Source organism: Cyanistes caeruleus, chromosome 1 (assembly GCF_971803275.1).
Source record: "Cyanistes caeruleus chromosome 1, bCyaCae1.hap1.1, whole genome shotgun sequence".
Taxonomy (NCBI): Eukaryota; Metazoa; Chordata; class Aves; order Passeriformes; family Paridae; genus Cyanistes; species Cyanistes caeruleus.
The window spans coordinates 89,795,796-89,821,821 of NC_141701.1; the positions used below are offsets into that span (position 1 = coordinate 89,795,796).

The 26,026-nt window shown below is 40.4% G+C and overlaps 3 protein-coding genes across 3 annotated transcripts in view; 1 reads left to right on the forward strand and 2 right to left on the reverse strand.

Moving 5' to 3' along the window:
- Positions 1–893: 893 nt before the first annotated feature.
- On the reverse strand, positions 894–10,309 carry FAM8A1 (family with sequence similarity 8 member A1). The gene is made up of 5 exons (XM_023919884.2): positions 9,769–10,309; positions 5,096–5,216; positions 2,713–2,836; positions 2,348–2,487; positions 894–2,037 (listed from the first exon to the last, which is right to left on the reverse strand). The coding sequence occupies exons 1-5, from the start codon at positions 10,277–10,279 to the stop codon at positions 1,893–1,895; spliced, it is 1,041 nt and encodes a 346-aa protein (XP_023775652.2). The 5' UTR covers positions 10,280–10,309; the 3' UTR covers positions 894–1,892.
- A 115-nt stretch (positions 10,310–10,424) lies between these two features.
- Positions 10,425–26,026, forward strand: part of ATXN1 (ataxin 1) — a 474,819-nt gene continuing 459,217 nt past the window's right edge. Inside the window, exons 1-4 of the mRNA XM_086841849.1 lie at positions 10,425–11,014; positions 13,875–13,968; positions 14,922–15,049; positions 24,765–24,814. The gene's annotated coding sequence lies outside the window, so the exon portion shown is untranslated. The remainder of the gene's footprint in view (positions 11,015–13,874; positions 13,969–14,921; positions 15,050–24,764; positions 24,815–26,026) is intronic.
- CAP2 (cyclase associated actin cytoskeleton regulatory protein 2) overlaps positions 15,587–26,026 on the reverse strand; it is a 69,994-nt gene continuing 59,554 nt past the window's right edge. Inside the window, exons 8-13 of the mRNA XM_023919693.2 lie at positions 24,035–24,224; positions 23,051–23,226; positions 21,683–21,806; positions 21,383–21,465; positions 18,714–18,854; positions 15,587–17,179 (exon numbers count right to left, since the gene is read on the reverse strand). Of these exons, the coding sequence (XP_023775461.1) occupies positions 17,096–17,179; positions 18,714–18,854; positions 21,383–21,465; positions 21,683–21,806; positions 23,051–23,226; positions 24,035–24,224 (798 nt within the window). The 3' untranslated portion in view covers positions 15,587–17,095. The remainder of the gene's footprint in view (positions 17,180–18,713; positions 18,855–21,382; positions 21,466–21,682; positions 21,807–23,050; positions 23,227–24,034; positions 24,225–26,026) is intronic.

Below are 26,026 nucleotides of genomic sequence, written 5' to 3' on the forward strand. Positions count from 1 at the left end.
AAAACTCACCTGAGAAAGGACTTTTAAGTTGGTTCTGATAGCTTTAGCTTTTGTCAGGCTGATTGCCACACCTGACCTCAGTGCTTAAGTCTTCAAAAGAATGGAGCACAAGTCCTGTTAGGAGCAGCTGAGGGAACTGGGGGTGTTTAGCCTGGAGAAAAGGAGGCTCAGGGGCAACTTTATTCTCTACAACTGCCTGGTTTATTCTCTACAACTGGAGGGTATAGTTGGCGGTTAGTTGGGTTAGTCTCATCCCAGGTAAGAAGTTGTAGGACAAGAAAATGGCCTCAAGTTGGTTTCAGGAGATTTAGACTGGATGTTAGGAGAAAAAATAATACTGGAGGCTATCCATGTAAGAAGTAGGATCACCACCCCTGGCAGTATTCAAAAAATGTGATTGAGCGAGGACTCTAAAAAACAGCGTTCAAGCCAAGACAACTTTTTTACCTTTACTTAAAAAATAAATATTTAAAAGTAGTTATCTAAAAAGTTAATGACCTCATTCTGGAGATGTAATGGCTGGCAAAATATCATTCGGCAACTGTTAAGCATGGGATCTAGTCCTGAATCATTCCAAATGAAAACTGAAATGCAGGCACAATACAGTCATACACAGCAGAACATGACTTGTCAAACAAAAACATTGCAGCATATGAACACATTCCTGATTTAAGTTACTAAGCCTGGAGACAAGAGTGGTAACCAAACCATTGTTCAAAACTGAAGGCAGGGCGAGAACTTCAGCCACTGAGTGGCATATTAGGGCTAAGAGGAACACACAAAAACTGTGACTGAAGAGTTCCAAACTCAGATTTCAGTTAAACACTAGTATTGCTTATATCCCTTTCCCAAGATACTGATAACATGAGAATAAATGAATCATCAAAGCAATGTAGTCATGCAAAATATTAGGTTTCTTTATTCAGTATTTAAATTATTCTGAATATACAAACAATTAGCCAGAATGATAAAGTGAAAACCAGTATTTGTACTTCTGCAGATTTACATCCATAACACATTTCAGTTTAATGTTTTCTGCATGCTCCTGAAACATTCACTTCTTCTCTGCATTATATGCAAGTAATAGACAAGTGCTTTCTCTCCAAACAGAAGCAAAAAAGTTACCTTTGATTAGCATGGTCTGTACTGTTGCTGGCTCCAGAATTATTTACACACATCAGATCACTAACACTACAGTGTTAACATATCCTTCTCACAGGAAAAAGCAGCTATTGTTTCACTTCTTCATTAGCCTGGACAAGTGAAGTAAGTGACAGTGCTTGAGACAATCATGCAAGAAACTTTTCACATCAATGTTGTGAGAAAATACTTAAAAGGTGAGGGAATATGATCTGTGAAGCAATAATAAAAGACACTGATAACCACTCTCCTTCTGGATACATGGCAATTTAATTAACATCATTTGCCTTGCTGTCTAATGCTGCAGGTCTCTTCCCGCTTACCCTTTGACAGGCAACTGTCTGGAACAGAACTTCATTTTCTAGTTACCTGCCAACATCCAAAACTGTAGAAGCAACACTTCTTGTAAGGTGGTGTATTCCTAGGCATCTGCTTTCCACAGACAAACAGAACAGCTCCTTTTTGCAGTTAAAGCAGACAGTTTTTGTTTCATCAGATGTTAAATACTCCAGGATTTAATACATACTTTCTCTCCAAAACTTCTTTGGCATCTATGAAAACTCCAATACTTCAAAGGTAGTTGCTGGCATCATACAGGAACCATACATTTTCTTCAGCTTCTGAATCAGTTCCTATGTAATTAGGGCAAAAGATTCCAACAGACACCTCAATTTCAGTTCTGGGGTAGGTCTTTATTCACCGGGGTTTGGAGGCGATGCTCAGAACCAGTCCAGAAATCTCATTTTTTGGTATCATCTAACTCCATTTCTTCTGACCACAATAGTTCCTGCTACAATATCATAAGCTGTTCTGTTATGCTGGAAAAACAGCAGCGTAATGAATGCAGGAAAAAATGATGCAATAGAAAAATTCTTGATCAAAGCTCGTACCGTGGACCTGAAATCAGAATAGAACGTTCAGTGCCCTACTATCACTCTTCTGCTGACATTTAGTAGTTAATTTCCAAGTTTAGCCCCCAAATTTTGAACAGCACAAAAGTCGAGCTCTAGAGGAGATTTAACCACCTACCCTGAAAAATACTCCCATGTGTGAATAATTACCATTTTATTCTTAGATCACAGAATCTGACAATAGCTGTTGCAGTCTAATTATTGCAAAGGTCAACAACAAAGCAATGGTGAACTTCCAAGTCACATGTTTTTGACACTTAACCGGAATGCAATGAGACCGAGCCAGGAGCACTTACGTTGTCATACTGACATTAGAAGATGGAATGACTAACACACGGCTGGGTGCAATAAGTACAGATGTTTCACACGTCACAACTCGCAGTCCAAGCAAAAATTTCCCTGGGGTTGCTCCACCTGCTCCCCAAATACAGATTATCTGTAAGAGAAAGTTTATTTCAATTCCACACACCACCAGTATTGTTGACAAGTCTCACAAACTTAGTTATCCTCAGAACTATGTGAATATCATAAGCTTCAACATAATCCAAAATACCGTAAAGAGGATTTACTTTACTGGCCAACGATAACATTATTTTTTAAAACCGTTTCTTCAACAACTCACAACTATTAATTACAGGAGTTAATGTTTATGAGTAGTTACCTCATAAAAGCAGACTAATAACCTGTAGATGAGAGCTACTATCATCATTTTCTGTAAATCTTCCATGGACGTATCTTCATCTATTTCTTCTATGATGTAATGCATGGCAAATTTAGAGATGTCCCTGTACAAAATAAAACTGAACTTTAAAATCGACCTTCTCCCAATACCAGTGTTACCCCTTTAATACCAGAATTCACTCCCTCCACTCTGGTATTGTAAGAGAACAAAAGCTCCTTGCCCTTTCTGATACTAAACAAGCCATTAAAATTCAGAACACTCACTTTCATTCTGAATTGCTGCCTAGTTTTTTTTGTCTTTTTCATTAAGAAAAGATCGTTCTTTATTACCCCTTTTGTACAATGGGGTCCCTGGGTAGTGAGCTGCAGAATTGTTCTGAAAATTCTCACACTTGGGAGGTAAACAGATTCTGCACATAATCATCTAACTTTATATAAATGGAAGGCATCCAAGTCTCCCAAGTATCTTCTTACACAAACACTCAAGGAAAAAGAAAAGGGCACTCTTTACGAATGCAAAGGAGAAGTTGGCAATCTCCTTAAGGAATCAGGGGAGCCACTAAATCCCCCACTGCATGATCATCAGGTTCTCATCAGGGTTTCTCATTCTTTACTGCTCACCATACTCATCTGGAGGCACCTTGGTATGCAATAGGAGGATTTAAGGAAAGCAATTGAAACCTTTTGGTATTTAGCAAAACAGAGCTATGTGAAGCATCCATTTGGAGTTAATGGCGTATTTTTATAAGATAAACTCCACAGATTTAACGTTCTTATCTGATACCTGGAATGGATATATTTGCAACACATTAAGGCAAGAATTTTTCACTCATGCATCTAATTAAGGTTCACATAGAACTGTGCAGTGCCACTTCATAACAGTCCATCTAATATTTCTGCTACTTGCCCTCCTCTTTATTCAGACTTAAGGACTGAAAACCCCAAAACAAGACAGGAATTAAAAAAACAGTGTAGCACAACCTGCATTTCCCTTCAATACAGCTTTGGCCTGAAGTGTCTTTTCTGAGCCTGTGAGGACCTATGATTTTCGTGACAATTCAGCCTAACCCCAAGCACACCATGTCTCTCAAGCAGAAACCCCCCCGGAACATTTCTCTGAAGTTCCCTGCAAGCAACTGTCTCATGAAACTGTTAATATTGAAAACGCTGTAAATTACTCTTTCATCACTTTACAGCAGCAATATACATATAGTTGTTCCCTGTCTTTCCAGTACTTCACTTTGTATCATTCTCCACCTACTAACAGCAAAAAGGAAACACAAGCTGTCAGGTTACAGGAGGTGGGATCTGGCCACTAAACAGAAATGAACGTTTGGCATTTTAATTGCTGCTTATCTGCACAAAACACAGCGATCATTTACATCAATGTATTTAGTGGTTTGGATCTAACCCTCTTCCACACCCCTTTCAAGCTGCAGGTGAAGGTGTCTGGAAGATGTTATCTGTATAGCATCACTTTACAGTCAGGTAACATTTGGATCGTTCTTGAACAGAAAGCATGGGTTCTGAAATGTGTTTGTTCAGTAGTGGAGTTATTGATTACAACAAGATCTCATCTCTTAAATCAGACTGAAATATCTGAACCCAAAGCAGAGTAACTGAGTTAAGGAATAAGATATCTACAGTTAAAGAAGCAGTTAAAAAGGGAAGTGTTTGAGGTAAGCGACTACATCTGTGTAAAAAAATGTGAAATGGGAAATCTTTCAGTCTAGTGTATGGTTGACACACACACGCAAAGCTTACTTGCACCTTTAAGAAACCAAATTTACACCCAGTGAAGCCTGCAGTGTGGCAGCATTCCTAGCAACCAGGCTGTATTTTCAAAGTACATATATATATGATCTGCTTGATCAGATTTTTTTTTTTGGGGGGGGGAGGAGGGGGGAGTGCAGCATTGTTTAGGTCAGAAATCTAAAACACAAGACCACAAAAGACACTATACAGAAAATTAACTTCTTCCCAGCCAGATCTACACTATCAGCACAGATCACTACATTTTCAGAGGCCATTTAAAAAGTTTGTCCATGTTTTTTCTTTGAAAATTATAAAGGACTTTTTAATAATATTGTTATTCCTCTACCCCCCATAAATGTGCAAGTCTAATCTTTCCTTAGTAGGGAGTTTGTGAGCCTACAGACCTGTACAAATTCTGTGTTTCCATCAGCTGACCCAAAATCAGGATGTATTTACAAGGAAGTTAGCCTGGTAGTGGTTCTCCTCAACTTATGTCAGTTATTTAATCATATCATATGCATAAACATACCATAAATACAACCTGACACCTCAAAGAGCATGAAAAGCTTAAAGCTGTATGTAACAAAGCTTTAAATCATTCAACTTACTTTATTCCACTGAGGTGCATAATACTTAAAATGATGGTTGCCTTTATAAAGAACAGAATAAAAAAATCCACCATCTCTGCTATGAACCTGTGTGCCAGTGAAGGGATAAGGAACTCCCGACCTGCAACAGAAATAGTTCACATTACCCAGATTTTATTGCACTAACACAAAGTTAACACTAACTAGTAAAGTACAACCACATTAACCTCTCTGCAAGAACATCATCAAGAGCTCTGCTCACATGTTCTTCAAGAAAACTTCTAAAAATGTATGCATAAAAAATAATCTGAATTGTTTAAGTTGAATTAGAAGCAGCTTCTTTAAGAACTTCAACTTTCAGAACTGAGTTAGGATGACAGGCAAAATCATATCCTGCTGAAGAACTGAAGTACACTGAAGATGCATCAGTTTTTGTGTTCTTTTGTTTAGAATAACCTCATAGAGAACAAATTTATGTAAGTCTGAGATGCCAGATTAAAAAGAAAATTAGACCTATGTCCTACCATAACTTTTCTATCCCTCAGCACCAAAGCTTCCGTGTATACCAAGTATCAATTCACAGAGTAAAACACAGCCTATTTTATCTCCATTCAAATACAAGCAAGAATGGACAAAAATATCAGTCATACTTGACATAAACATTTCTACAGACTACTTATAATAAAACACAGAATACTGCTCTACCCCCAGCCAGAAAACATAACACATTTCTCCTATTTAATTGGCCATGTGCAAATGGGCACAAAGTAAGGAATCACTTACAAGCTTCTGTTGTTCTGGTGGTTTAAACACAGAAAACATTAAAGAGTGTCTTAGAAAGTTTCCAAGAAATAGTGTTGCAAAATAATTTCATCTGGACCCAGCTACTCTATTTGCCAAAGTATAAACATGACGCTCACATGAAACCTGCAATGACTCACATCAAAACTTCACTTAGAAATAACCTTCTACTACCGGATAGAACTTGTGTCAGTGACTGGTTTTGTTACTGTTTCTGAAAATACTTATCCCACACAGAGAAAGGACAAAAGAGGAAAGAAAATCACACCACTCTCTAGTCTCAAAAAACCATCATCAAATTTCATTTAGAATAAGCCTCCCCAGCCCAGCTGCCGAGACTGCTGCTGCCAGCCATGGCTCTGTGAGCTGTGAGAGCCAAGACAAAAGGCCACAGCACTTTCAAATGCGGAAAGGAGAATCAGGCAGGGATCAGGTAAGAGCCAGCTCTTATTTAACATACCTGGGTTTATACAGCTTTGTTTCATGCCTGCTGCACTGATCACTCTGCATTGATAATATCAAGTAACCTGGTTTTAGGCAGCAGGAGGGCCACAGAGATGGCTCCTGTGTGAAGCTGCTGGGAGCTTCCCACCATGTCTGACAGAGCCAATGGCTGATGGCTCTGAAGACAGACATGCTGCTGGACAAAACTAGGCCACTGAGGGAGGCTGGTAATACCACCTGTGATGACATATTTAAGAAAATCAAAACAAAGTCATGTTTAAGAAAATCAAAACTTCTAGTCAGAGAAGAGGAGGAGGTCAGAACATGTGAGACACCAAGATCATTGACTAAGGAGGGGCAGGAGGTGCTCCAGGTGCTGGAGCCGAGATTCCTCTGCAGGCCGTGGTGATAACCATGGTGCAGCAGCTGTGCCCCTGCAGCCCATGGGGATCCATGGGGGATGCAGAGATCCACCTGCAGCCCATGGGGATCCAGAGATCCACCCGCAGCCCATGGGGATGCAGAGATCCACCCGCAGCCCATGGGAATCCACGGGGGATCCAGAGATCCACCTGCAGCCCATGGGGATCCACGGGGGATCCAGAGATCCACCCACAGCCCATGGGGAGGTGCCCACGCTGGAGCGAGTGGATGCCTGGAGGGGGCTGTGATCCAGTGGAAGACCCAGTGGAGAGAGGAGGCCCCTGCTTCCAGGCTGGAGAAGCCTGTCCTTGGAGGACTGGACCCCGTGGGAAGAGAGACCCACATTGCAGCAGTTTTGGGAGGACTGTGTGCCCGTGGGAGGGACTCACATTTGCAGCAGATGCAGTTTGGCTGCTGCTTGTGAGAGTGGACCCAGGCTGGAGAAGTTCACAGAAAACTGTCTCCTGTGGGAGGGACCCCACGGCCTCACAGGGGAAGGACTCCTCTCCTGGAGCAGCAGAAGAAAATCTCAGCGAGGAACTGACCAAAATCCCCATGCCTTGTCTCCCTGTTCTCCCCTGTCAGTGGGAAGGAGGGAGGGGCTGAGGGGAAAATGGTGTTTTAAGGGCTTATTTTACTTCTCATTATCCTCTTCTGATTCTGTTAGCAATAAATTTTACTTCACAACTAAAGTTAAGCCTCTTTTGCCCTTGAAATATTCCTCTTGGTCCTTATCTCACTCATGAAGCCTTTGTTAACTTTTTTTTCTTTTTCCCTCCTTTGCCCAGTCATCACTCGTGGGTGCCTGGCACTGGGCCAGTATCAAACCACTACATGTATAATACTAAAATGGATTCCACTAGCATTATCAAAGCCTACCCAAGTTGTCTGTTGCATTCTAGTAAGAGATTCTTCAATTATGGCAGGAGGGAACATAGGCAGTCTCCCAATCCTGGCTTGAGCACACAGCACCAGGCGAAAGCTTTCATTTGCTCTGTTAAAAGCAGCACATTTATTGAAGTTGGTGGCAGAGACTGATTTATTCACCATTGAATAAATTAAATTAAATGACTGCACAAAGAAGCAGCTACATGGGACTAGGAAAGTAAATATTCAAATTATATTTAACTCCATCACATTAAGAAACCCTGGCAACCCTTAGACTCTGACAGATTTACATTGCAGTGATTCAAGATGTTCCTCATATGAGAAATACACTCTTTTGCCAAGGGTTACTATTTATTCAGCAAGGACAGCCAAATACAACATCCATCCAGCTCAATGTCTAGGATCTTGCATCCACATAGTCCTTAACAGGGGTTTGCACCAGTCAGCCGCAGGGCAGCTGGGGCCTGAATGAACCTTTTGCCCTACTGTTCCCAGTGGATGAGCAGTAATCTCCTTCAGCAAGGCAGGCAGGGACCAGGAGAGGAAGTTCTTAAGTCATGGTGACTGTCCATAAAGAACCTGCCACTGCCCAGGGTGCTGTTAAAATAGTGCTGCTCTAGCACACACCTGCAGGCAGACTGAAATGGCAGAGGCAGTTAACAATCCCACTTTTTGACATCCCAGTTTAAGATCTGCAAAATTAACAAAAGCTGTCACGTATTTCAGCTTACATAAGCACACAGGCTGTAAACTGCATTGGCACAGGGACAGATACATGACCTGCCCTGCCTCGCCTGCTGTGTGGGCAATAATCTACAGCAGGGAAGAAAGAGACATAATCACTTTAGCTGTTCCAGATATACCCATCTGCAATCTGAAGCCAAAGCATCAGCACAACAGTCTTTGTTTGTAACTGTATTGTATCACTGCATCACATACCTAGTTCCCTTAAGAAGGCCAATTTTGTTGCAGTAGTATGCAATATTCAGAATAATCACATTCAGCAGCATGAAATGCTATTCATGCCTTAAATTACCTTTAACATAAGGAACTATCTCCTGAAAAAACGGGTAAAAATCCAAGAATTATTTCAGCCTAGCCTTTGCCCAACCCTCCCTTTAATGACTGGCAATATAAGTTCATAAGCAAACTATAACAGAATCATATCATAATTACAGAAAATAATATTTTGTGTTCTAACCATGTTTAAGCAACATTTGCTTAAAAAAATAAGAAAGAAACAAGCTCAGAAGCTAAGCTCCCTTCACTTGAAAATTAGGAAAAAGAACAAAAAAACATCTTCTACACACATATGGCCACTAAGCTTATAAATAACGTCACAGATCAGTAATGTCGTACTTTGTCCTGGAGAGAGAAAGCCCTGGCTTTCTTCCAAAGTGCATCAGCAGTGCTCTCCTCCACAATTTCCTACCATTGCTCACAGTGGTACAAACATTCACGGAATGTGACCTAGGTTCTCCTCGACTTGTGAGGAGCTGTAGCTGCTCCAGGTTTTACCTCTGATGTGATCAGAGTGAGTTTGCTTTACTCCTGCTGTGCACTGCCTTCAATGTTTACAGCTGCAACAGACTTTTGTTTATCTCGGGTCCCACCACCTAAGCTTGTCCAATGTCAGCATATTTTCACTTCTCTGCTTGCATTTGACAGAATTGTTTTATGTGAGCACCAACAGCCCACTAAAACAGGCAAAGCTAATTTAGATTTCATCATCCAAAAGGGCTACTTCTAAAGCTAGAGGCATTACAAGCCTGTGATCACAAGAATACGTTCCACTGGAAAAAAAAAAAACAACAAACAACTCCTTCCTATACATGAAAACATCTTTACAAGCGCTGAAGCTGTAAGCTGTATATGCAAGTCAATCCTCCCAAACCTGCTTATGCACCAGGTTCTGGATTTACAACCTCGGTATTAGGGCTGTCACCCTGTGTCACAAGGCACAGACACATGCCCGGGGCCGCAGCCAACGGAAGCGCAGCGACTCCCAACGTCGCACACCCCCGGCCTCCCTCTCCAGATCCGGCTTCCCTCTCCAGATCTCGCTTCCCGGAGCTGCGGCTCTCATCAGGCTCGTCTTCCTCCCCAGGCCGAGCGGCCCAGCCCCGGCCCCCACTCACCCGCCGGCCGCCCCGTGTCCCTGGAAGCGCCGCTGCCGCTGGTACCGGCGGCGCTGCCGGAGGCCGCCCTGGGCAGGGGGGACACTGCGCCCGCCGCTCCCGGCCAAGCTGGGGTGGCAGCGGCGGGGGCGCGGGGCCCCGTCCCGGCAGAGGCCGTGTGTGCCGCTGGCGGAGCGAAGAGGTAGAAGGGGCTGTAGTAGGCGGCGGCGGCGGGTGGGGGCGGCTGCGCGGCGGCGGCGGCGGCAGCGGCGGCGATGAAGGCGGGTGGGCAGCCTTGCCAACCCAGGTACCCGCAGTACGAGTCCCACAGCCACTGGTGTACGCGCCGCGCGTACTCCGCCGCGCTCAGTGGCTTCGTCCCGCCGCCCTCCGGAGGGGAGCTTGGCGGTGGTGAGGACGCGGCATTGCCGTTGGCATTGTCTGCCTCCTCTCCGCCGGTGCTGCCGCCCTCCGCCATCGCCGCCGCCCCAGCGTCTGCTCCCGCCCGGCCGCGCTCCGCCGCCTCCTCCATCGCGGCGGGCACTGAGCGTTCACCGCGCCTGCGCCGGGGACGCGCCTCGCCTCTCCCACTTATTGCGGAGGAGTGGGGGGGGGGGAAGAGCCTTACCAGGAGAGCACAGCGCCAGGGGAGAAACAGCCTTCCCCCCGCCCCCGCCAGGAGATGGTATCGTCGAATGCTGAGGCACAGACGGCTGCTCGTGACGTGCGAACGAAGCGGCGTGCAGAGCTCTTCGCGGTGCACTACTTCTGCGTTTTTATTTTATTTTATTATTTATTAATGTTGTGGGGGTTTTTCCTTCCTCTGTCTCCCCCTTTTCATCTTTTTGCCCTATCCCATGTCATGTTCGTCCTCTGAAAAAAACCCCCACCAAACCCCAAAAAACAACACCAAAACAAACAAGCTCCCACAAGACCAAAACCAAAAAACAAACACCCCCCCCCCACCCCCCCCCACCCCCCCCACCCCCCCAAAAAAGAAAAATAATCTACAGAATCATTTAGGTTGGAGAACACCTCTGTAGTCGAGTCCAACCTATGACGACATCACCTTGTCAACTGGACCGGGGCACTGAGAGCCACTTCCAGGCTTTCCTTAAACACCTCTAGGCACGGTGACTCCACCACCGCCCTGGGCGCACCATTCCAATGTCTAATCATCCTTTCGGTGAAGAAAATCTTCCTAATGTCCAATCTGAAACTCTTCGGAGAAGAGGCGGACCCCCGCCTGGCTACACCTTCCTTTCAGGTAATCACCGAGAGCGATCAGGTCACCCCTGAGCCTCCACGCTAAACACCCTCAGCCGCTCCTCCACAGGACTTGCTCCCCTCAAATGCTGAACAGAGAACCAGCAGCAAGTTTAAACACAGTTCTTCAAACTAACTTTTAGTCTTTAAAATTTCAGTGTTCTCTTAAGCATGTCGACCAGACCGAATTCTGTCAGAATTCTGTCTGACAGAGAGCACAGCTCAATACTCAATACTGAATTAACAAGAAATACATACTGTGAACCCGGAATGTCTCCCGTGTGGAAGACAGCAAATGTCACAGCTGAACCTGTTGTACAGTATTCCCATTAAACCGTAACTAATTTTTAAAAAGTGAAGTAATTTCATAAGATCATAGAATCATAGAATGGCCTGGTTTGGAATGGACCTTAAAGATCCCTGCCCCATGGGCAGGGTCAGCTTCCATTAGCCCAGGTGGCTCCAAACCCCATCCAGCTTGGCCTTGAACACTTCCAGGGGCTGGGGCATCCACAGCTTCTCTGGGCAACCTGTGCCTCACCACCCTCACAGTAAAGAATTCTACCCCTGTATCTAACAGAAATTTCCACTCTTTCAGTCTCAGAAGTTTGTGTGGAGTCAGTCTCTAATACAAGCAAGCTGAGGTGAATTGCCAAAGTGATTATCAAATAGTGACCCATACAACAACTACACTGGCATGTTTTGTAATATAGACCTTGGTGAAATCAATATGAGTAAATGTTTAGGGAAACACAGCAAGTTTTAGCATGATTAGGAAGGAAGAAAGGAGGGAAGATAGACAAATGTAAAGACAAAAACATGGTTTTAAACCATCTATTAATTCCTAATAGAAAAACTGTTTTGGAAAACTGACAATAAATGTAATATAACAAGACTTCCTTCCTTATAATATTTCACTTCTTCATTCATGAGTTACAGTCTATTTAATTTATTTAATAAAATAAATAATTTAATAAAAACAGTCTATTTAATTTGATTTTTACCACAAACCCTTCAGGATCAAGGAGTATCTAGCCCTTATTATATATATATATATATATATTTTTATTATTTTTTTTTGTGTCTCTGTGGCCACAGGTTTTGAAAGCCAGATCAGATCTTAAAGTACAATTACAAGATATCAGAGACTTCATATAATGCTGCCAGTCACATGTAAATTGTAGGCTCACCAGCAGCAGCATAACCATAGTTAGAACTCACTGAGATTATTCTGGATAGTCAAGGTGAAACACAATCACCGACAGTAGAAAGCAGGGGACTAACAGATAACAATGTAATGCTTCCTCATGCCCAAATTCTTCAGCTACTAGTTTTTCATTCTTCTGCTTTAATAAACCCAAAAAACAACCCACAATTGACCCACAAATTCTGTGAGCATTCAGATTTTTCTATTCTGGGATGCGTATGACAGAGATGCTGTGACAACAGGGCTTGCCAGTAGTGAGAAACTCACAGCTTAGAGTTTTGATGGCAGAGGCTGTTGTTTCATTGCTCTGTCAGATTGCCACACAGGGCTGTATTTACAGTTTTCTGCAGCACCAATTTCTTGCTACTTTGCTTTCTTTTGTGGGTGGGCAACTCACTGTACCAGTCGATGAAAGAAAGTAGTTGAATGCCTTGGCAGTTAAATATCCTCTTCCCTAGAAATGAGATTTAGGCAAGAGAGAATGTTTTGAACTAGATCAAAGGAAGGTGGTAAGCACCTAAAAGCTGGTATCACAATAGTTAAGGTTTAAGGGGAATCTGGAATCCCACCTTAAGCTCTTTAAGTGTAGGTAATGCTGAAAAACCTGATCAGATACACTCTTGAGTGGGGAATACTTCAGGGTTAATAGGAGGTAATTGAACTCTGGTGTGCTGTAAATCTGGCTGTTGTACAGAGCTACAGACCTTTGTACTTCTGCTCATTTTTTATATGCCTCCCAGCATCTTGTTGTCAAGGGTTTTAAACCACTTTTAAAACAGGGGAATTGCCGAGGGGTTGAAGTTCAGTTCTTCTCTTTGCTCAGTGGATAGCAGATCACATCTCCTGCACCATGCTGAAATATTCTAATAATAGGAGCTCTTCTAAAGAGTCCTTGAATGAGAGTTGTTGGACATTAATCAACAACAAGCTCTTGTCATTGCAAAGTGGTTAATTATTGTTGGGTCCAGCAGCTACAATTCATGCTATTTAGACATTTGTATTGAGTATTTATGTTCATGTACAGAGTGAAATTAAATGCAATTGATGGTTAAAGAGATTATTCATCACTGAAACTATACAGAGTCACCAAAGAGTGAGAACCTTCCTCCTTGTTGGGGCAAGCAGCCAGATACAGAACATGAAATTTGAGCCAAAAACCATGTATGCATTTACATAAATATAATGTAAATGTTATACATTTATTGTGAAAATGGTACAAATTTCTCCCAAATTAAATTAATTTAGCCTTTCACTCTGAAACTGATCTGTCTCATCCATCTATGGAACCTGAAGGAGGGATTGGCTCTAAAGCCTTACTCATTGACTGAGGTAATTTATTTCTAATAGATGCAACTTCAAGTGGAATACAGAGAAAACAGAATCCCGGTGGTCACAGTTGATAAAAAGGTCATAGCAAATCAGCCGGAGGAAAAAAAAACCGAAGAAACTTTTCCACTTTTATCTTAGGGTACATACGTTTTCTGTGTGGTTGCCAGTTTTATTAGTACTGTCTTGTTTATTTGCCTTCTGCCTTTTGTCTTGGCCTTGTTTGAAGGAAGAGTAACAACAAAACAGCTTTACTCAGGAACGTGGCACTGGGAAGCTTTAGCAGTTACCTAACTCCCTTCTCTGTTGCATTCCCTTCTCTTCCCAGGGAGGAAATATGGTGGTGCCTCTGTTGAAGCAGCAGTGGGACTGTGGCTTTGGAGAGTAAGAGTCTTTGGTGGTCAACAGGATCAGTGGATCAGGTAGGGTCCTCAGTATGCAGCACAACCTAGGGAAGAAAGGTTAAACCTAGGAAGTCACCACTGAGTTTTAAGTGTGGAGTAGGGAATATTCTCTGTTTTTCTACAAAACTTTTGGCACACAAAAATATTTTTCACGGTTATTTCAGCCATAAAGACGGAGCAGGTTCTTGTCTTCTGGTAGTCAGAACATTCCTTGGGGAGCATTATTTATGATTTTTATCTAATAAAAGGGGGATCATAAGTCAGGCACCTGTTTATAAGCATCTTCAGAGAGCAGTAATTACTTCTGGGCGATATTTTCACAGAAGTTGGGCCCAGATCACTTTAGAAGGGAAATTGAATCTGCTTTGTATGTTCTTGATAACTGCTGTGCTTGCTAGCATATTGTGTGATTGACTCAACCTAACCTCCATTTGTCTGGAAGCTTCCAAATTTGAGAAGGAGCCCAGTTGAACAGCACATCAGGAGAGTGCAGTAAGGGTGCACACTGAATTGAGCCCCTGAAGCATTCCAAATGAACAAATGTTTGGTCTCTAGGAAAGATATGTGAGGCACAGGGTGATGAATACACAGTGCAGGAACATCGAAGGAATTCATGCAGATCTAGATATGTTGAGGATTCAGGAAAGAGTAAGAACAAAAATGTTTTGTCTGCAAAATAACTATGGCACAGGGAAGCCTTTACTTCCTTACTAATGCCTAGTTCTCTAGCACATGGAAAACATTTCTGGTTTTCGAACACAGATTTGAAATTACTTACTTCTTTATCTTCAATGGCTCTGTTAAATATTACTTTTAAGTTCAATCAGGTATTTTTTAAAATGGAGATATGCTCAGCAGGGTTTAAAAAAAAAAAAAAAGTAGTTATTTTTGATTGTTCCTTGTTCATCCCACTCAAACCATTACCTTTTACCAAGATGATAATTTCAAAGTAATATTATGTATTTTTACAGTGACTTTTAGAGGGAAGAATTCCGCGGTTCCTTGGCAAACAGCATTCATGTCCTTTGTAAACGCTGCAGTCCCGCAGGTTGTCATTAAATCTTGCGAAGGCCTGGCCTCGGCTTTTTCCTGCCATCTGGTGGGTACTTGCAGTCACTACCTCGATGCTTCTAATTTCCATGGGTTCTTAGTAACTAGTATTCTAAACAACTATGTGAATATCACAGAACTCAGAAGGGCTGAGGTTTGCAGGGACCTCTGGAATTCACCTAGCCCCCTGCCCAAGCAGGGCCTCCTAGAGCCGGTTGCACAGGACCATGACCATGGGACTTCAGAATATCTCCAAGGATGGAGACTCCACCGCCTCTCTGAGCAACCCATGTTAGAGTCGGTCGCTTGCAGCTGAAATCAGGAAAATTGCAGTTTCCTGATGTACTGAGTTTCAGTGTGTGCCCATTGTCTCTGGTCCTGTCACTGGGCACCCCTGAAGAAAGCCTGGCTCCCCCCTCTTTGCACCCTATTCTATTTAAGAACATTTGACATCCATTGAAGCTTTTCATAGGAAAAAAAGCTATTTACATTTAGACGTTTTTCTCACTTCAGCTTTTGAAGAACAGGGTTTAAGGAAGAGAAAGCCTGTAGAACAAACAGTGCAATAAAGTAAGCTCTGAACAACTTTGTTTTTAAACAAGTACATTTTCCTTTTTATTTCATAAGAAGTTTACTGTTGAAAAAATGATATATATTAAAGCAAACACATTATACACATAGGTTAAACATCAGATAGCAAAACCGTAAGGAATGAGCACTACTGGTTGTATTGTGTAGGGTTTACAATCAAAGATATACTTAAAAACCCTTAAGAGTTAATGTACTTTCAAGGTAAGTTAGGCACAAAATTTAGCTTGTAACTAGCTCTGCAAGCATCTTACTGTGATTTCACTGAGTGAAAAATATTACAAGTGATCAAAAACATAAGCTGACTTCTAAAATTTTTTAAGTTTTTTCATACTATGTGCTGAAATAGTACAAATGTATACAATTTTCCACCTTTGTTAAAAAAAGCATAGGGACTGTAAAGTAGGGACTGTAAAGGCCTAAAGAGGAAATTACTCCTTTATCTGGGCTCAGAATTAGTATGGCATAAATCTATGGCTTTGCTTTGTCATATTTGAAACTGAGTAAGTCCTACAAAAGTGGGGAAAAAACCCCCAGGATGATGCTTTTAATGAACATGATGAGCTACATTTTAATGAACTAATGAGCTAGTATTTTAAAGGAACTTAATTAGTAAGAAAATCTAGCTGGTATCAGATGTGTCTGTCCTCCCTGGTTTTCTGTATAAGATGCAAGATAAAATGTGAAATTTTAAAATGTGAGAGATTGTGTCACCAAAAAAATAAAAAAAAAAAAAATCCAAGGAGCAAAAAACCTTCAAGTAATTTCCTGCAAGATTTTAGCATTGATGAGGCCCTATCTTAGAAAGAATTCCTAATTTGCAAGAAATGAGGGGGAAACAGCAAGTCTGTGAACCATAATAAAATCTTACTTCACTGAAAACTGTGGGATCTTCTAAATACACATATTAGAAATGGTTTTGATTAAATTATCAGATTTAAAAAAAAATAAAATATTCAGTTAGCAAAGTGTATTGCTGTGCTAAAAGTTGTCCTTTTTTGCTTGTTTAAAATGAAACGTTATGATTGCCACAGAACTGCATGAAACTGCAATTTCTACAGGTACATTTTTACTGCATCATACAGGAATTGCTTAATAGGTAAAAACTAACACCTTAAAGTCTTAATGCTGTTTTTGATTAGCAGAAACACAAAAAGGAATGCACTGAAGCAAGATGATAAAAAAGTGTATCATGCAGTATGTTGGCTTAATGTATACAGTATTTCAAACCAATGATGTGACTGGAAGGTGGGGGGGTTTAACCTATTACATTCCCATTCAGAATTCAAATTGTATGTGAAGGCAAACTGTGTGGAGATGTGACCAGGACTGGGATGCCTAACAAAAGGGTGCCAGATGTGTTATTGTTCCTAGCATGCAGAGCTAATGCTTGAAGGCCTATGACAGCAGCATGAACTCCTGCTACTTCTAGTTCTTTACATTACTGCTTTGTGTGTGCTGGCCACAGTCTGGCCACGGTCAGCAAGTGCTTGATGGCGTGAGGAAGTCAACCCACAATCTCTGCAGGTTCAGTGACCAACTTAGATCCATCCCATGCTGTCTTGAACTGTTCAGGAACCGGAAATTCTTTCTGGTAGGAAACAAAAGCAACAATGATGGTTAAACAAACAGGGGATATCTCATAAAAACTGGTGGAATACTATTAGTTCTACATGACTGCGAAAGCATTGATAGCTCAGACATGCCAGGATTAGAGAGAAGCCTTCTTCATTACCCTAGGAAGCTATTTTACAATGCCACACAGGAAAAAGCCTGATTGCTACCCAGTTTCAAATAGCCTTGGTATGGTACTACTTTGCAATAATCCCTCTCACACCATTATCTGCATCAACTAAGTAAATAAGCCTCATGTCAGAAAAGACTTCAGATTCCATTGGTGTCTGGGTTGGAAGACAGTAGAGAGGATTTAGATGTGGAGATTAAGCCAGGAGTCTAATTTTAAGGACAAAAGCAATACTGTAGTATGGAAGAATAAAATAAAATTAAAAACTCCAATAATTTTAAGTGTGATACACTTCAAAATAGTCAGCATCCTTTGTGGGGTACACAAAATGAAGCAGAACATCAAATAGAGTGCCCTTCCAGTCTACAAATTCAGTGAAATGATGAGAGATGTTGAGTATTTCTCTGTACCCAGTAAACAAAAAATTACATGAAGAGAAGGGTTTTTCATTCAGACCTCAAAGAGGTGTTTTGACAGCCAGTAATTTCTGATGTTATGGTGATTTTGAGATGAGACTGACCAAAAGGACTCTTTTTTTGAAAACAAATAGGTGAATATACACCCACTAAGAATTGTTCCCTTTTTACTCGTCTAAAGCTGGGCATCCAGCAGTCACTTTTGGAAATGTGAAGCACAAAAATTCTCATTACATATTTTATAAAGACTAAACCCCTGTACTAAATTCCAGGTCAAAAGACTAACAAGAAATTTATATTTTGGCTATGGCCACGCACTGCAATTCCAACTCTTCTCTGTTGAGGACACCAGGGAACTATTATGAGCAAACTTCGCCTACTTGTGTGTGAAGTTACAGAGCACGACTTTACTAGAAATGCCACTGGGCGCAGTATGAAAATTTTACTAGAACAGGAAAGGAACTGGGAAAATGCACCAGTTCAAGTGTCTTTTAAGGTCATATGTTGAAAATAGTACAAAGTACTGCAGCTGCTACCCATGTATCAATAGCTTTAGAAAAAACAAGTATATTATACTGTAATATTTCACCTGTAGTAGTATTATATTTATCTTAGTTTTAATCTCATCATCTTCAGACTTAAGCACTCTTCTGTGAAGTTAATTTCTTTGGGAGATTATGTTTAGATATATAAAAAGAAGATCAAATGGGCAGAGCATGAAGCCATTATCCATCAGAATGGAAAGAGAAGACATAATTTCTGACCTCTGAAATTACTTTGTGCCCAAGAAAATAAGGAATTCTTCCTCCTGAGATATAGGCACATAGAAATTAAATAATTTTGGATCATTTTTTGGTGACATAATATGCATGTTACATCAGTTTCTTTCCTAGCAGCTTAAGTGCTTTTAACTGCTAAGACTAGTATGGAACAGAAAGGAAATTTAAAAAAAATATCTCACTCACATAATCACCATCTTGGGGAATGAGGATGTTCATCTCGGATGACTTGGCACTCACAATCTCACAATCCAATGACTCCTCACTGAGGTAGATGTGGCAGCCTTCTGTTTTATTAATAGAAATGGTTGGCACTTTCCCCATCACCTGCAAAATAAAATCTACTTAACATCAAATCTTAAAATGCAAACAGAGATATTGTTAATAAAATCCTCATTGCCTTCTAGGTCTAATTTTGACCACCAGCATCTGATCTATGTGTCACCTGCCTATGTGTTGCTTTGATTTGATTTGCTGGACACTGAAAATTCTTGGTGGTGGTAACAAAGACCTATACACAACAACAAATCTGTAATATACAGCAAGCTTTTAATACACAGTTAGATGACAGTAATTCTCTGATTTGCTCTAATTTCAGTGATACTTTTCTGCTGATATTTAGGCAGTGTTCACCTTGTTCATTAGTGAGACTTTAATAAGTCAAACATGTCAACTTCAACCCAGCAAGAGCAAAGACCCCAGCATAAAGTAGTATTCGACAAGGGATTTTTAATACACTCTGAAGACTTCAAAGCTCTTGCAGCATGCAACAGGAAAGGGTTTTTGTCCCCTTCAGGTAAGCTACAGTTCTAAATAAGGACTAAGATCAATTTAATTAAATATCTATTCCATATGTCTTTTTAAGAACAAACACAAGATTTACTTGAGGTGAGGAAGGGAAATCTATTGTTTACAATTTTCAGATTGAAAGAATTCTTCATGGCTAACAGCTGGACTCACTGTTTGTCAGTAAAAATTCCTGCTCCTTCCCTCTCTAGCAAGGACGGCAATATACTCTGGACATCAAAACAGCAGAGATTATCCTTAACCATAGAACATGTGACAGCATGTGACAGAGATGTACTTGTTAATGAGAGTGTCTCCCATCACTTTAATTAAAGAATATCTTTCAACTTCAGCTCCTTAAATATGGCAGTAAACCAAGTGGTCTGTCCTCTTGCATCCCACCCTTATCCTGAAGTTTGAGCTACGCAGAGGATCAATGCATCTTAAAGTTCATTTTCTTCAACTAGCTCTTATGCAATGGAGAACAGAAGGAAGGGGTGTTTAAAAATTCTTGCAAACATCTGGCAAGAAAAGAAGATACTACTGAGATAAAGGAGAGACAAGCAATATGGCACTGAAGTCACTATAGCAAAATCCTTAGGATTAATTTACTGAAATCTATATCACGTATTTGTACATTATGAACTCAGGTCTTCAAATTACTGAGAAAGCTGAGGTGCTTAGCACTTGGCATACACCAGTCCTGTGGGAGCTGCCTGATTTGAGCAGCATACAGCATATAACCAGACCCTGCCTTCTTAAGTGGATCCCCACTCTGCTCCATGACGTGCATAGAAGCCTTATGCAATATTCATAGAACACGATTAATTTTGATTCTAAGAATTTTGATTCTTATAAAAGGCATTTCCGCTTTATTTTAGTATTAGCAAACTGTGGTTTTGCTATCCATTACATACGTTTTTGAATTTTTCAGCTTTCATGAACAGTTTAAGAGGTAATGATTAAAAATAATATAATTATTTTAAAACTGCTCAAATAAGTGCCTGGGATCCTTAACTAACTGCCTTTGCTGCAAAAAGACAGGTAGTGATCAAGAATAAAACTGATTGTTACAGTTCAGAAGATAATGCACAGTTGGTAGCAATGTCAGTCACTTGCACAAGGTTCAAAATATAAAAACCCCATCTTGCTCCTATTCCCTGTGGTGCCTGTGACCATTATTTCTGAAGCATGGAGCAGGACTGCCTATATTTAATGTCATACAGCAAGTACAACCTCTTAAGAAAAAGACCTCACTTTCAAGAGTGGCAGTTTAATATAATAATTAACATTTCTTTTTCACTTAAAATAATACGTCCTGGAGTTCCTTTTTGAGATTACATTATGTGTGTCAGACAAAACCCAGTATTAAGCAGGTAGTTAGACCTCTTTGGAATGGGATGACTGAAGTGCTGTTAATGTCAGGCAGACTGTATATTCTGAGCAGGACAAATGTCCCCAGTAGAGAGGGCAATGTATATATTTAAAATACGTGTATTTTCTTTTCATGAGAATCACAAGGAAGATGATCTCTGATGAAGCTTTTTGAAGGCAAAATAGTACATTGCTTAGTTATATAGTGTCACGTCACTGGCCAGAGAGATTTTTTGAAATCCCAGCACCTACTTCTACTGCATAGAAATTAGTTGTCCTTTGACAGTCTGTTTGAACATTTCTATTGAGAGGAAAAGAAAACAAAAAAAAATCTTGTGCACTTAGAAATCCATTAGCTAACTGCTAGAATTTCTTCTGTAAGCACCACTGAACTTTCAAGTGCTGGGAGTTGCTTAGCATGAAAGCAAGCAGATCAGGGACAGAAGTAACAGTTCTGCCAGATCTCTCAGCTTCACCAGAACCAGAAGGCACTGGGCTACGGGAGTTTTGTTCAGTGATAGTAAATAGTTCTTACAAACATCTTCTAAAAACAACAGCAGAATTTAGTGCATATACAGATTCAATTGGTTACTTCTTACTTTTGTTGTGCTCTGTGAGTTTTTAAACTCCTGTAACTACATGTTGGGCTTTTTTCTCCCCCACTTTTTCTGTCTTCATCTCTGTTAGATATTTACCTGAATCTGAATATCCCTGGAGTTGATCACTTCCACGATTCCCACAACGTTGTCAAACACAAGGCCAAACTTTTTGCAGTTGTCTAAAATAAAAGCAATCATAATTAAGAAAGGCAAGACAAAAGCAAATACACCTGCTACATTAACTACAAAAATTCCCAGTCCTGCACTGCATTGCTGAGTGACTTTACTCTCATGATCAATCATTAAAGTAAATGGAATGATTCAGATGCATTATTAATCATGTAAATCAGATTTTTCAAAATTGTCACTTAAAGCCCAGCTGAACTACCTACTCACCAATAGTAATTGAGTTGATTTTTCCTTTTATCTGAAGTGTAGATTTGTTACACTTAAAAATGTAGGCCACTTGCTTGAGTTCAGTGTTGTGAATGACCAGGTCATTCTTATCCTCTTGATATTCCTATTTCAAAAGAAAGTTTATTTAATTGGTTGTCTTTAGCTAACAGTCAGACAGAGTTTAGTACAGTTTATCCTCGAGTCATTGCATCTTCAGTTACAACAGAGCAATATCCTTCCTGTGGCTTAAAATCATAATCTGCTTGGTGACCAGATATCTCACCTAACTGACCCTTAGATGACACTGTATCTTTTAGAGCTGCAGAGCTGAAGAAGTTAGCACACATAGTGATAAAATCCATTAATTTTGCAGTAAAGATGCAAATAATTGTTGTGCTCATAACAATTTAAAAAGGCACTCACAAAACTGCTGTTTGGCTCCCATCTGTTTCAGACTGTGGAACAGAGCAAGTTTTCCTTCCCCGAGTGTTATATAATGTTTGATACAGCATATTGTGAACACATACAGGCATTACCATATACAATAAAGGAGTAATAGGCAAAGAAACTCCTTTCATTAGAAGTGTTCATTAGAAGTTCTTAAAAGAACAATTACAGTCCATGGATGTCCAAGAAAGGCTAGGGATCCACAAGGAAAGTGCCAAGTAGTAGAACCGTAAGGCAACATAACACAGGCAAACAGTGACTGCACCTTATGCAAACTGGACTCCACTGTAATATACACTGACTGTGTATATAACCTTCTGCATGACTAAACTGCATATTCTTTCTGCTCCCTCTTAGCCAACACAGTCACATCAATTTTCATTCATAGATTCTTTGGTATATGCCTACATAAATTAACACCCAAACTTTAAACCAATCTCCTTTTTCCATCTGTAGATTGGGAAAAAGGAGAACACTCCTCTACTTTTAAGCACTGAAGACATGACTGCATGGAATGGGCAATGAAAACCATATGTATCATTCCACTGGTTAGGGAAACTGGAGAGAATGGGTGATGACAGTTCTCTCATTCACAGGAATGACCTGCAGAAAGGGATTTTAATTGGTGTTCTCAACTGAACTTGTTTCTGGGGCATTGTCTGATTTTGCAAGGAATTTATATGCTGGTTCTGATGTTCTCCAGTGAGATGAATTTATAAGTGATTCTCAGAGACAAATGAATTAACTTAAGATCCTACAGAATAGTAAAAGTTGAACTGCAGCAATGCAGAGAAATGGAGGACTCAGCCCATTTTAGTTGCAACTTTGTTTTGTTGCATTTTAGTGACAGACAAGATGTTTCATTGCTCCTTCTGGTTTGCAATGTGCAAAGAACAATTCAGAGATGTGATTGGAACTCACCACTCTCCACTTCTTTCCCTCTAGCTCCAAGACAGGGGCATGGTTCTGCTGTGGGGAGTTCTTGGGAGAGGTAGGACTTGGAGTATGGCTTTTTGTTGGAGAACGAACAGGCGGACCTTGGGCACGTAGACTGGGGTTCTTGTGAGTCTTTTGGTCATCAGAGACATGTCGAAGCCCTAAAAAACCGAAAAAAGGGTGCTTGTGAAAGAAAAGTTATTTTCCAATCCTAGAAGTGCTCGTATTGATGCATGAAAGTTTTGTAATTGTATTATTCTCTGAAATTACTCTTTTTTTATTTCCTCAAGGTTTACCTGTGCAATGACCTAAAGTGTAACTGCTGACATATTTTTAGCAGATCACATAAAACCTTTTCTACCGTGGATGGGCTCTTAGCATCTTCAACATAAAATCCCACTATGTCTCCCAGGTCCCTCTCTGTCTGTAGCAAGCTCTGAGACCTTGTTTTATCATGTTTTTCCATTCATAAAACAGAATTTCTCTTTCTAATTTATGACAATATTTGACCTATCTCTGCAGCATTAAATGCAAATGTATCAATCATATGTATTTAAATTCACAGACATACACTTAAATTACAACTGTCCAATATTAATACAAAAAAGCTTCATTTCACCTGACATGTAAGACATTTTGACACAGGTTTGTACACTGAGTGTGAGTCAGAAAGAGGGATAAAACCTTATTGCAATCACAAGAGATTGACCAGTTACTGGGGGCTGAAGATATCCAGCTTGGCTGCCTTAAAATTAAAGATACCTCAAAATGGTGTGAATGTCAGGTGTACTGAACTTATTTGGGTACTGTGGTTTCTAAAGGAGGTTTGGTATGCAGTCTTCTCCATCGGACCATTGTAAGCCTCAGAAGGATCTGAGCTGCTAGAATGTAACTTAAAAATGCTGTGAATGCAAGAGCTCTTGATATAGATTGACTCCTGGATCACAACTCTATTTTTTTTCTCCTGACCTTTGGTAATTGCCTCTCCCTGGTTAAGCTGTGCAAAGAGGGCTGAGCGAGATGCAGTTCCTTCGTCCTTTGTGGTTTCCGTATCGAAGATGGGGGGCGGTCCCGGGGGCGGCGGTGGCGGAGGTGGCGGGGAAAGGCAGGAGCCGCTGGTTAGAACTGATCTCATGGACATGGGGGATGCAACAGGACCCTGTTTGAGACAGGGGGAAATTATTTTACATAGAGTGTTTTAAGAAATATTGTATGACAATAGTTCTTACTTATTAATATCTTGGAATGCTGTGAGTTTGGGTCACTCTAGAAAGCCACAGGCTCAGGAGAATTTCTGACTCCATAATCTAATGTAATCCTATGAATCCACAAACACTTGTAAGGGCTGATGTTAAAGACCTTTAACATTAACTATTCCACAATTTATTCTAGTGTATACTTACATAAAAAGAAAAATGAAATTTTTATTATTATTATATTTTTTTTCCTTTCAGATAAAATGTTCTGGTACAACACAAATAACTGAGAGGGTCAGGAACTGTCAGTTATATGTAGGGAACATGATAAATTGTATGCAAGATGAAAAATACTATTCTTTGAATTGTGCAAGTTACTTGTAAAGATACAAATACCACAGAATGTAAAACTATAGTGATTCAAGTCTCTTGAGTCTGAAATACAATTTTGAGTTTTTAGTTAAATTTCTTAAATTCTTTTTTCCTTTTTTTTTTTTTTTCAGTTGCAGGAGATCACAACACACAAATTATGAGTGAAGGGAGCCCTGGCAAAGTAAGTAAAGCAATCTTTCAGTTTGCATAACCGAAAGTACATATTTTGGTCTGAATTACAATGCTTACATAGAGTATTATTAAACAGACAGAAAATACTAATAATTATCTGACTAAAATTTTGTAAGAATGTCCTAACATTCTATAATAGATGTTAGAGAGAATCTGAGAATGACTTTTACTATCCTGCCACTGAGTGTCACTCTGATCCTACCTCTCTGCAGCACAGAAAGAACTTGAAAAAGAACGATTGAGAACATTAGATTGGTTCTGACAAGTTCAGCTAGCTACAGAGGTACTGTGCATTGCAGCAGCAAAAACAAACAGGTGGGCAGATACAATGGGAAAATTACAGCAACTTATGGAGCCACTGCTCTTCTAAACTGGCTACCTTTGTTAAGAGTAGAGGTTGTTAGTGCACCCCTGGTAATCCATCCTGGAAACAGATACTGCTTTGCTGGCCTCTGAGGATATTTTTAACCATTTATGGTACTACTCTTTCTGCTTTCCACTAAACAGAAACAGCAAAGTATTGATTTGGTTCGTGCATCTCACAGGACTGAAAACTACAGCTATTTTTTAAAAAGTAAAACTTGTTCTGGCCTGTAATGCCAAACTGATAACAGGAAAATGGCTGAGGTCCACACACTCCTTTTTCACTTACTCTTCAGATATACTTTAAAAACAAAATAAAAGTCCAAGATCTCCTAGGGGAATAAGCTCTCTTCCTGTTACTAAATTTTTTTTAATCTAATGTAAACAAATGAGAAGATTCTCCTTTTGGAACTAATTATCATTTATTGTCAAGATATACTGTGACTGAAGTCGTCTGCTTTTAGAGACATTCCATTGTTGCATGGATACATTTAACTCAGAGCTTCTACTTACACACTTCCTTGTTATAGGTCAGTGTTTCTGGCTGGGGACAACTTCTTCAGTGAGCCCTCAATTTATAGTGCCTGTTCCCTGCCTCTGCTAATGCCAGCGAAATTACCTGCAGCAGAGTCAGCAAAACTGTGAATTATTCTAATTTTAAAAAAAAAGAATGTAAGTGGATTTAGTGATACAGTTATTGCTGTCTGAGGTGCAATACAGATCTTCCCCTTCTGTTGCCTGCAACCATGGCAACTGAATCCACTATGCCCTGGTTATCCAGAATTATGAACATTGCATTTTCAAGGCTTTTTAAAACACTCAGATACTCAGAAATGGC